The sequence below is a fragment of the Bombus fervidus genome, chromosome 6 (genome assembly GCF_041682495.2).
Source record: "Bombus fervidus isolate BK054 chromosome 6, iyBomFerv1, whole genome shotgun sequence".
Taxonomy (NCBI): domain Eukaryota; kingdom Metazoa; phylum Arthropoda; class Insecta; order Hymenoptera; family Apidae; genus Bombus; species Bombus fervidus.
The window spans coordinates 17,597,109-17,609,012 of NC_091522.1; the positions used below are offsets into that span (position 1 = coordinate 17,597,109).

The 11,904-nt window shown below is 37.1% G+C and overlaps 2 protein-coding genes across 4 annotated transcripts; one reads left to right on the top strand and one right to left on the bottom strand.

Moving 5' to 3' along the window:
- The first annotated feature begins 267 nt into the window (after window positions 1-267).
- On the top strand, window positions 268-5,472 carry Ir25a (ionotropic receptor 25a). The gene is made up of 5 exons (XM_072006020.1): window positions 268-1,219; window positions 1,345-2,477; window positions 3,396-4,234; window positions 4,315-4,644; window positions 4,713-5,472. Exons 1-5 carry the CDS (start codon window positions 1,093-1,095, stop codon window positions 5,053-5,055), a joined length of 2,772 nt encoding a protein of 923 aa, XP_071862121.1. The 5' UTR covers window positions 268-1,092; the 3' UTR covers window positions 5,056-5,472.
- Window positions 5,263-11,622, bottom strand: LOC139988488 (uncharacterized). Of its 3 annotated transcripts, none has more exons than XM_072006026.1 (7): window positions 11,485-11,622; window positions 9,759-10,051; window positions 9,269-9,671; window positions 8,862-9,185; window positions 8,378-8,783; window positions 7,485-8,124; window positions 5,263-6,842 (listed from the first exon to the last, which is right to left on the bottom strand). In XM_072006026.1, the coding sequence occupies exons 3-7, from the start codon at window positions 9,593-9,595 to the stop codon at window positions 6,782-6,784; spliced, it is 1,758 nt and encodes a 585-aa protein (XP_071862127.1). In that variant the 5' UTR covers window positions 9,596-9,671; window positions 9,759-10,051; window positions 11,485-11,622; the 3' UTR covers window positions 5,263-6,781. The 3 variants fall into 3 exon arrangements, with proteins under 3 accessions (XP_071862127.1, XP_071862124.1, XP_071862126.1); XM_072006023.1 differs by having other exon boundaries at window positions 8,862-9,188; XM_072006025.1 differs by lacking the exon at window positions 9,759-10,051 and having other exon boundaries at window positions 8,862-9,188; window positions 11,485-11,600.
- Between the last annotated feature and the right edge of the window lie 282 nt (window positions 11,623-11,904).

Here is an 11,904-nt window from a genome sequence, read left to right on the forward strand (position 1 = left end):
AGTTTCATTTTTTCCTATGCTTGGTTATTGCTTTCTTTCAGAGTTACTAACATTTGACTGCCTACCTAAAAGCTATGAAAATTTTGATATTAATAGAAAGAATTCGATGGAGTACATTACCAGGGAACATCTAGGTATGTCAGAAACACCATTCTACTTTGTTTCTAAAATACTATAAATATATCACTTTCTGGACTATTCTTTCTTTAGTACCTTATAAAGTACCTTTTATTTCATAATCAAAAACAGTATATCACCAAGAAATATGTAACTGAATGTGGTCACGATAGAACGTAACATTTTTACGAGATTATAGAACCGGAAGATAGATAGATCAAAATTAGATCGATCTTATCTTGCAGACATAAAGCTGCAGCCATGCCAAGAGACAAACGGACAGAAGTAAGAAACGAGCAACAAATACAGACCGGTTCTATCAAGTGGTCACGATCGTTAGTGACAAAAATATCGATATCACATCAAACTGAAAGTTTCAACAATACACGTGTGAATGTATACACGACGAGATAAAACTAACGATCAGCCGGTCAATTACGAGATAACGGGGGCTGATAGCACGCGATGTGCGACACGCAAATTCTTCGCGGTAACTCACCATCGTACGCGTCTACTACTCCTTTCGCAGCAACGTAAGATGAACGACGATCGAAAATTTTGTCGAAAAACTAACGAAAGGGAACGAAAAGACAAGTTGCGTTGATAGGAAAAATTGATTGGGTCATCCCCGCGGCAACCAATGGCCAAACACAAATGAAATGGAGAGAAAGTCTGTCTATGGGTTTCGAGACTACCCTCAGTTGCTTGACCGATTTCCGCACGCGATATTCTCATCTCGAGACACATCGCGTACACGATCGAAACCAATCCGATTATCGGCCAGTTACTTATCATAAGGATATTAACTGCAATTTTAACGCTGTATTTCTTTCTTATACCCAATAATCATTTCGAATAACTTTCGAAAAAATTGGGGACTAATGTAAAAGAGAAAAGACGATTTTGTAACAGATTTTGTAACAGACAGCCTTGAAAACTGATTATTATTAGAGTTAGTTTTTGTGTATTCTCGAAATGAGGTTCGTGGTATTTACGATCGCCATGTATGGATTTCTCGGATTTTGCGGTGAATCTGCGGTTTACGCGCAGAGAAACGTCGTGGGCAATCGAGGATCTACAAAGACAAGAGCTGTTAATCTTTGTGAGTAATTAAATTTTCAATCTCTCAACTTTCAAATCTCAAAATTTTGTAAGTTAACTGTTCAGATCCGTTAAATTCCGACGATTTTAACTTTAACCTTTTCTTTACACTATCTTTCTTCCTAGATCTTATTAACGATGAAGCCAACAAAGTAGCAAACAGTAGCATAATAGCGGCGTTAGAGACAATCAAAGAAAAATACCCGAATTATTTGGGCGAGGTTTGGAGCATTCAAGTGAATGAATCTGACGTCAACGATACTCTCGATCGTATCTGCAAACCATGGGATTCGGCTGTAAAAGAAGGAGGAACCAGAGTTCCAGATTTAGTGATAGACACGACGACAGCCGGTTTAGGGGCCAAGATATCTAACTCATTCACAGCTGCTTTGGGAATCCCCACGTTATCCGCTCAATACGGTCAAGAAGGAGATCTTTTATACTGGAGGAACTTAAACACAGACCAGGAATCCTATTTGATTCAAGTGATGCCTCCGACAGATTTAATACCAGAAGTAATCAGACAATTGTGCATTCAGTTGAACATAACAAACGCTGCGATTCTGTACGATCATAATTTCGTCATGGATCATAAATATAAAAGTCTGTTGTTGAACGTGCCAACAAGACACGTGATCAACGAAGCTTCTCAGCAAGTAACAGAAATGAAAACACAGTTACCTCGCTTACGAGATTTGGATATAGTGAACTATTTCGTTCTTGGTGATGAACATACCATCAATATAGCTCTGGAAGCGGCAGAAGCTTTAAACTTTACTGGCAAAAAGTACGGTTGGTTTTTATTGACACCGAAACTTAACGTTTGGCCGAGATGCGAGTGTAGAAATATGAACATCCTCTTCATGAGGCCAGAATTTAACAAGAAAAGCCCAATAGATTCGTCTTTGTCAAAACCGGTTATTTCTTCCGCATTTTATTATGATTTAATACAATTAGGCGTCCGGGCAATGAAATCGGCCTTGGATGACGGGGAATGGCCAGTAGAACCTAAGCATATCACATGTGACGAATATGATAAAACTAATACCCCAGAAAGGAAGTTGAACTTTTTTAATAGGTTAAAGGAAACTTATAGAAACATGACACCGACTTATGCTGGAATTAAATGGGGATCGAAGAATGGAGAACACCAGGCCAAGTTCGAGATGTCCATTCTTTTAGTGGACATAAAAGATGGGATTGTTTCAAACACTATCGATAGTGGATCTTGGAACGCGAGCATTTCCGCACCATTGCAGGTAAGCTTGTGTAAACAGAATATCGATTTCTTCTCTCAATATCTTCCTTTCTTCGCGTTTACTTTTCTTCCTTGTTATTTTAAGCATTCATATTTAACTTCAATTTCTCTACGAGTTTCAAGTATCAAAATGTACGTCCGTTCAACATCCAGAAGATAGCGTAGAAAGTTCATCACGCGTGAAATTAATCAGACGAACTGATAAAGCGTGCACGTGATATTTCTAAGGAAGATTAGGTCAGTCTATTGATCAGTAAGAAAAAATTATGGTGTGTTTGAGTCACGCGACGATAGGAATCTGTTCGATAATCGAATGTCACGGCTCTAATGTAATATCGTGCAGAATTAATCACTACCGATTACATTACGATCAAATGAAATGGATCGAATTAAACAGAAATGAATGCTTCGTTAAATTTCTTCAAATTAAGAGTACTAAAATATCCTTATAGTTAAATTTTTCTACTTCAAGTTGACGAATTATAAAATGGAAATTTAATTTCTTAGTCGTGACCTCCATTCGGCTAGCCATCGCGATAGTTATGCCCCTGACATATAATCGTTATATTTATTTATCGTTATTACTGATAACGGCGCACGCTAATGGAAATAGTTCATGCAACTATATTTGTTTATCCAATGTGTAACGCGAAACCCTTCAACTACGTAATTGCAACTTGACACTCGCGAGTCATGCATCGAGTAGGTACTTATCCATTCGTTTCGAGATATCATCGTTACTTATCCTAATAAAAATACAATTGCAGTTTTATTCATCGAAGTCTTATTATCAGAGAAAACACGGTATCTTTACAGAACCATCGCAGTTCTGCAAAAGAATCCGGTCTCTTAATAATTCAATTTTTACGTTTATCTCTCTAATCGACCCAATTCGAATTTAATTGCATTTTCTCTAAAGATAACGAACAACGACGTGATGAATACCACAGCGGTGAAGAGCTACCGTGTAGTCACCATAATTCATCCGCCGTTTGTAATGTACAACGAAGAAAACGGCACGTATTACGGTTTCTGCATCGACTTGCTGGACGAGATTAAAGACACGGTAGGCTTTCAATACGAAATACGTGAAACGGAGGACAGACGATATGGAAGTTTAAATCCGAATGGGAGTTGGAACGGAATGATGAGAGAGCTGATCGACAAACGAGCCGATATCGCTCTAGGATCGGTCTGGGTCACGGCGGAAAGGGAGAGGGTGGTCGATTTCACGGTGCCTTATTACGATCTGGTCGGTCTGTCCATCATGATGTTGAAAACGAAAACAACCAGCTCGTTATTCAAATTCCTCACGGTATTGGAGAACGAGGTCTGGTTCTGTATCCTAGCCGCTTACCTCTTTACCAGCGTTTTGTTGTGGATCTTCGACCGTTGGTCTCCGTACAGCTATCAGAACAATCGAGAAAAGTACAAGAACGACGACGAAAAAAGAGAATTCAATTTAAGAGAGTGTTTCTGGTTTTGTATGACTTCCTTGACACCGCAGGGTGGCGGAGAGGCTCCGAAAAATCTTTCCGGACGGCTGGTCGCTGCTACTTGGTGGTTATTCGGATTTATAATCATCGCATCGTACACGGCGAATTTAGCCGCGTTTCTGACAGTGTCCAGGCTAGAAATTCCAATCGAAACGTTGGAGGATCTCAGTAAACAGTATAAGATCCAATATGCGCCGGTGATAAATTCTTCGGCTTATATTTACTTCAAGAGAATGGCTGCCATCGAATGGAAATTCTACGAGTAAGTAATCGAAGAGATCAGGATTACTTTCAAGGTTGTAAGTTGAATACTTTGAAGATCAAGGGACATGTACGTTTTAGCATCTGGAAGGAAATGAGTCTTAATGATAGTTTGTCAGATGTAGAGAGGGCAAACTTGGCAGTGTGGGATTACCCTGTCAGTGACAAATACACGAAAATGTTGCAAGCCATGGAAGAGGCTGGATTTCCAGCTTCCACCGAAGAAGCGCTACGACGAGTTCGGCGTCTTGATTCGAATAACGAGTTTGCTTATATAGAAGATTCAACGACCATTAAGTATCTTACTATGACGAACTGTGACCTGGTCCAAGTAGGCGAAGATTTTTCCAGGAAGCCTTACGCGATCGCCGTTCAACAGGGATCGCCATTGAAGGATCAGTTTAACAATGCGTATGTGTCTTTTGTCTACCTTAAATAACAAATTAATTACCGAGTAATTTAATTTCCTGTTGATGTAGAATTTTGATATTACTAAACAAGAGGAAATTGGAGAAATTAAAGGACACATGGTGGAAGAAGAACCCTGAGAGAAAAGATTGCGACGCAGAAAACAGTCAAAGTGACGGTATAAGCATCCAAAATATAGGAGGAGTATTCGTTGTTATATTTCTAGGTATTATTTTTGCTTGTTTCACTTTGGCCTTTGAATACTGGTACTATCGACACCGTACGAAGATCACCAAGATTAATCTAAACAGCACAACCAAAGGGAAAGTCACACAAGTAAAACCACTCAGATTCGACTTACAGCCGGCGCCTACGCACGGTTTTCAGAATAGCCAACTCAGACCAAGATTTTAAATGTGTCTGTGATAAAGAAAAAAAAAAAAAAAAGATATTCATGAATCGATCATCGTGTATTACAGATATATCACCTCAATGTTAATATTTACCGTTGGTTGATGTTCAATAAAAACATAAATAGACGATGGACAAAAATACTTAAACAATTAACAATTTTTTTATTACAGAAAAAAATCTGGACCAGAATTATAAATGACATAGAGCTTCAGCGTTTGCAATGCCTTTATTTGGTTACTCCCTTTGCGTACATTACTTCGCGCAGAGAATACATATTCGGATATTCTTTCGTTTCTTTTCCCTTATATTCCGTTCACTTTCTTCGCATCACAATTCACGTACATTGGTTGTTATTTTAACTAACCTTCCTCACGACGCCTTAACATATCACCATTTTTTTCTTCTTCTTCTTTTTTTTGTTTCTTTTTTTTTTTTTTTTTTTTTTTAAATAACGTTTTACTCACCCCTTTCCTTTCGCTCTAAAAGGCATTCGTTTTTCTTTTTTTTTTTTTTTCTCCTAATAACGTTACTCTCACGTTTTCGTCCGCTTATCCGCTTTTTCGCCGAGGTAGGCGTAGTATTTTGTTTTCAAGTTATACGGTTCTGTTTTTTTTTTTATATATATACATATATATTTTTTGTTTTTCCTCACATGTACGCTTTCAATAATATTTTCCGATATTCTCTCTGAGGGAGCATTGGAAAAGCATTGGATACTCTGGGTTTCTTTAAAACGTGGGATCTGGTGGATGATGGAATTGAGGGACAGGGTATTAATCATCTAGGATGTTAAATTATAATTAGGGGGATATAATTAAGATAATCCATTAATAGTTACGAAAAAAAACAACAAGAAAATAGAATAGTACTTCGATGGTTCTCGGTTTAATATCGTGCGGCACTTTTTTTTTTTATCCTTTTTATTTATACTTATAAGTACTCCGTCCTCGAATATTACTCTTTTGGCTTGCTCTTCTCTTTCTTTATTCTTTTCTTTAAATTAATTCCATTCTTTTTTTTGGCATTTTTTCTTTCTTAGTTACATTTTATTTTCATTTTTTTCTCTCTTTCCTGCAATGCATCAAATGCAAACACACAGTGAACGCCTGCACATCAGATGAGAAACAAAAAAAGGAAAACTGCACGCTACAATTCCTAGAAAAATCAGCGCACTAATTATATATATATATCTTTTTTTTTTTTTCGTTTTCGTTTCTTTCTCCTCGAAAAAATTCACATAAAATTATCAACAAGCTACAAACGAAATCTCATTGACTACTTCTCCATACTTCTCTCCTTTTTCATCGCATGCGCTCTCATCGTTGAACGCCGCGTAAACATATACACCTTTTTTTTTCTTTCTCTATTTCGTTCCGTTTCTCTTTCTGCTTTTTGTTTATCAAAGGATTAATAATAATTATCTAAATGAACGTTTAATATTCCTCTCGTCTCGCTTTGCTCGCGTTGCGACCATTATTTATTTATTTCTTTTAACTCTTTGTTCAACGACAACGGGGGATACATTTTTTTTTTTTTTTCATTTAACGGCACCATCTTGGATACATGCATAACAAATTCCACATGCCAAGAGGCCCCCCAATGTCATATTTTTACTTTTTCTCTTTTCTTTGTTAACAATTTGCGTCTTCGTCTTGAGAAAAAAAGTATAGCTACACCTCAAACTCTCCAGTCACAAAGCATTTGTAGCAGCTCATATCTATCCAGTTCATAAGGTCAACGGACGCAAAGTCGTCAGAGGCTGGCATCCGAAACTGCTACTGTGCCTTCTATCGGAAAAAACATATTAAATATGTAACGTTAATTGTAACTGCAGTAAATTCGACTAAGTACTTGGACCATATACACTCTACGTTACGCCAAATCGCGCGCTTCAAATAAAAACCCGATCGATGTAGTAATTGCATCGAGACCAATCTCTCAAGAAGTGTTTGCTCAATTAAACGTTCCTCTATTTCGTAACATGTACTACATATCACGTGATTGATTACGCGTATATAAGTACATATACATATACACGTACATACACCTCTTCCAATTTCAGGTTACATAACAACAAATATAACAAAAAAAAAATATTTCAACGTTCGTAGCTCGATTAACATAATACGTAACGTATAACAGTTTTCAATTTGACTGTTCAGCCAATAATCTTTGGTTTTATTGTATATCTGTACAACATTGTACACATTCGAACAAGTGAGAGAGGCCTTATTAGTTTGTGTATATTTTGTTATACTAGTACGGAATAACGGGGGTACATAACGTTTTTTTTTCGTTCGTATTTTCCAACACGATGACGGTTGACGAATAGTACAATGGAGCGTAATAAATCAAAACGAAAAAAAAAGAGAAAAAAACCAAAGCCTTCGGTACGTAGTATGATTTCCTTTTTATGTACACTTTATTACCTTTTCCTATCATTGTGCAGAGGTACATTAGATCGTACCCAATCCAACTGACCCAATGTATAGCAATCTTTCTCGATTTTCTCTTCTTCGCGAATAATAGTATCTTCCATTCCGATCGGAGTATAATGAAAATGATCCTGTTCGGAGAGAATTCTGCGTTTGACCGGAGATCGAATGGGCTCGGTTTGAACGCACTTGTCACATTGACGCACCCTGAATTTCAACGTTAAATTCGAAGATACTGGAGGAAGCGGTGAGTCATTCTCTCGATACTCCATGTAAGGACTCTCTCCACCAGGAAGATATAACAAGTTTCCTGACTCAGATCTGCGATACGCGACCCGCTCTAAAGTATTATTCACAGGAAATGTTGTCCCATCGGCCCACTGACCATCATCCTTTATTGGACGAAAGTGTGTCCGCGCGGAAGTGAGCAAATCCTCGTCCGGTTCTGGAAGGCTGTTTACCTTCAGGTTTGAACGAGTTTCTTTGCGTGTTCCAATGGGAGTTTTACGCGGTGCGACTGGAAAGAAGCAGCTACCTGTCTGAGGACTGTGGCCCAAGGTAGTTAAGTTACTACCTAGCCCTTTCCAGCACCATGATCCATCCATAGCTGAGTCAGACCAGATAACATTGCTCTCTGGAATGGTATATATCAAATGTTTATTTACCATTGATTTAGATGACAAAGTTAGCAACTAACTTTTGCATGTATATGAAACAAAAAATGAGAATAAAACATACATTGCAGTACGACACAGATATTCTACGTCTAACTTGATGTACTCTGTTATTTACTTACATGTCACAACGATCTCCTATCCGTTAGATATACTTAAGTCAGTATTACTATGTCGTGATACTGGTAAATTATATATACCTAAGATACTCACTTAATTTATTCTTGTTACTACATTCATCCGCATAATCTTCAATGCTGATTAAATCGATATCCCATGGAATGAGCGGCGAGTCGTCAACGATAGATTCCTGATACGGCGTGTCAGTAGCATAGCCATTGTCTGAGGTGGATACAGTAAAGATTGTCTCGGTAGTGTCTGTCGGCCAAAGGGGTCCTGAAGGAATAGAAAGCGTAGGTGCTGCCCAAATCGAAGCCGTGTCCTGTGCATTGCCTGGTCCTGAATCCCAAAGTGCTTCCAAGCTCTCGTCAAATTTTGCTTGTAACTGTGCCAATCGAAGTTTATCTAATTCCAATTCTAGCTCTTTTTCCCTCTCACGTTCCATTGATTTAGCAAATCCAAAACTTTGCTTTTCTTCTGCTCTGCGTGAATCGATACTCTATAACAAGTAGATCAACTAGTCAATGATTCTTCTTGATAATATATTACGATACTTGACTTAATCTTGGATACTTACGATGGACATTTTAGTTTTCTTATTGCGAGATTTACTAGCGTTCTTATTGTTGTTGTAGTTGACTCCGTTGATTTTGTTATTATTGTTGTTATTATTTCCAAAATTCCTATCTTTCCTCTGAGAAAATTTCTTCAAGGTCGTAGGTTGCAAAGCAGGAAATGCCGCGTAATATCTGAGAGCTCTGTCGCGAGGTGTAAGCGACTCTAGATTTGTTTTGTTTTCACCATCGGACTTCTTGAAATCTTCTTCCTTTTCATCTGAACCACTTCCTTCTAGGTCTCGAAGTTTCATACATAATTCGTCGACCAGCGTTTCCACCCCACACTTCTATAGAATAAAATATATTGTTGATACATGTAAAAAGATGTTTAAAGTATGAAATGATAATAACAATTACAATTACGCACATTATCAGCAGCACTTGTTAAACATTGCACAACAGCACGTCTTTGTTCTGTGTCTCCTCGCGTGGGCAGTTTTGCTTTAGGTCGGGCCCGAATGCGACGTCCTCCGTTTCTACCTGTACCAACTGCTTCTTCTGGAGGGCTTAGGGCCGAGTCGGGGCAGCGCAGTAGGCTGAGTACAAATCGCGAGTACGCAACGGGGTCGATTCCCAGTGCGTCCAAGCGTGCCTCAAGCCACTGGCGCAACTCCTCCTCGGCCCTAGTACCAAACACTTCACCTCCTCCAGGGGACGTCGCTATCCCAACCAGGTGCAGTGCTGGATTCCTCATTTCCTTTTAATAAAGCTCCTCCTAGACCCAGGAACTTTCACAGACTTCACTACCTCCAGGGTGATCATCTTCTCTCCTTGAAAAGCAAATCAATTTTAACAGTTGTATACTAAATGTTGGTGTAATGAAGATTAATGAAAAAGCTAGTAACAAATCAAATTACCTATTTATAATAGAGTTACAGTATTATATTATTGTCCTTTAATGTTTCAATTTTACTGAATCCACCACCTTGACATTTACTAGATTAATAAATGTTCTTTTGTTTCTTGTTACTTGTTTTTTTTCTCTTTTAGTTTCGTTGCCCACAATCAATGGTGGTACTTCCTGAGATTTCAGTTACGTGGATATTAAAAATTATTTAGTTCTTGTGCACAGGTGGTGGATATCTTGTGGAAATGAGGCTGGCAGGTCTTAGCGAAGGATAACAAATATAGTCTCCTCCCCATTTTGACACTGAAATTTTATAATTCCCAAATTATCACTTTAGACATTCTGAATGCAAATAATATTTCATGCAAATAAAGAAATACATGTTATTTCTTTTTCATTATTCTCATTTATTTATACGATAGAAAATATAATTCTTCATTTTACATTACATGTATTAAAAACTCCATGTTATACATATATAGCAAACTTAAATTTATACAAGACTTCATAACTGAACTATAAAATATTGTTATCACATTTCTTACATAAGCAACACTAACCGGTAATTGTATAAAACTTTCACTTTCATATAATCTAAATAAGTATTAGTGCCAATACATTAATAGCTCATATATCATCCTATAAACATATAAAGTAATACAAAAATAAAACAATGTTCATTGAAACAAAGTTCTGTCAATAATAAATCTCACTTTCACTAACTTAGACTAATTTGACTAACTTAGTCTCTTGTAATAACGAGCGTTACCAAATGATACATATCACATACTACAAAAAAATAAAAAGTAAAATGAGTCATAGATATTTAAACACAATAGAACAGAAATTGGTGACTAAGGTTAGTTTCCATATAAAATATCAAAGTATGGCTGAAAGATTTATTCTCTTTATTTCATAGATATAATATAATACAAAATATATTAAATGTCTAAAGCAAACTGATTTCTTAACCATAAGTAGGAACAATATTTACTCCAGAATAGACACAAAACATTTAATATGAAATTTTGTTTATTTTACTATAATACAAAGTCAAACGTATATTCCTACTCTAAATTTTTAAATGTCACGTTTCGTAACACGTTCATTTAAATTTTAGAGTATTGGAAAATTTTTATGTAAAATACAGTTAGTAATCTAAGACGCAGTTAGAATCGTACGTTCATGTATTAGAGACTATTAAATCACGTTGCACGGATCGTGGAGCTAAAATACATGTTCCACATCGTGGTCAGGAGATGAGCTATCATAGTGTGTACGCAAATAAAAACAAGCTACAGAATCTACCAGGACGAATCGACACTTTTATCAATGTTGTCAAAAACGTTTATCATTGGGTTACGCGGGTACAGGAATTCGAGCATGATAGGATAAAATTTTCGAGTTTTCCACGTATTATCAACCAGCCTCGTCCACTTGATAGGTGTCTCTCGTACTGATGCACAAAAACAAACCGTAAATTCGTGTGCATAATGCTGCAGCTTGACTGTCTACCAATTGTTGGCAAAGGTATTCGTTCGAGCAATGCGAATAACCTTGCAGATTGCGCTATGCATTTTGTCTGAGTCATAGTTCTCTCGTCAAGAGAATGAGCAACTGTATGACGTTACAAAATAACAACAAACCTACCTTCATACACAACGCACTGTCAACTCGTGACAAGCATGGTAGCTAGTTCGATCATGATCAACAAAAATTTGGAAATTTTGACGTACCTGCATGCCTCGAGAGATGATTTTCACCCCGGCCTCTTCTACACACCCCACTCAGAGAAAAACATGGCGGCTACTAAAAGCTTCACTGCCCCTCCCCCTACCTGGTGCTAGCAATTGCACAGTTCTTGCACAAGATTCCATGGTCTGTTCAGAAATGAATCTCCTATCGATGATAAACATGTGATTTCTTTAGTTAAGTTCTGTTTTGTTAGTCATGTTCAGAAAAATATAAATTTTCATAAACATTCATAGTCTAATTATCTGACTTCATTTCGTACTTCATTTTTGAGGTTTTACTTGTTATGGTTCATTGTAAATAAATATATATTTTATACATATTATTGTCATATTATCAATGGTACATGACACATAGCACTAGAGATGATACGTGTAATCTCAATTCATCAAACCCATTTAAAT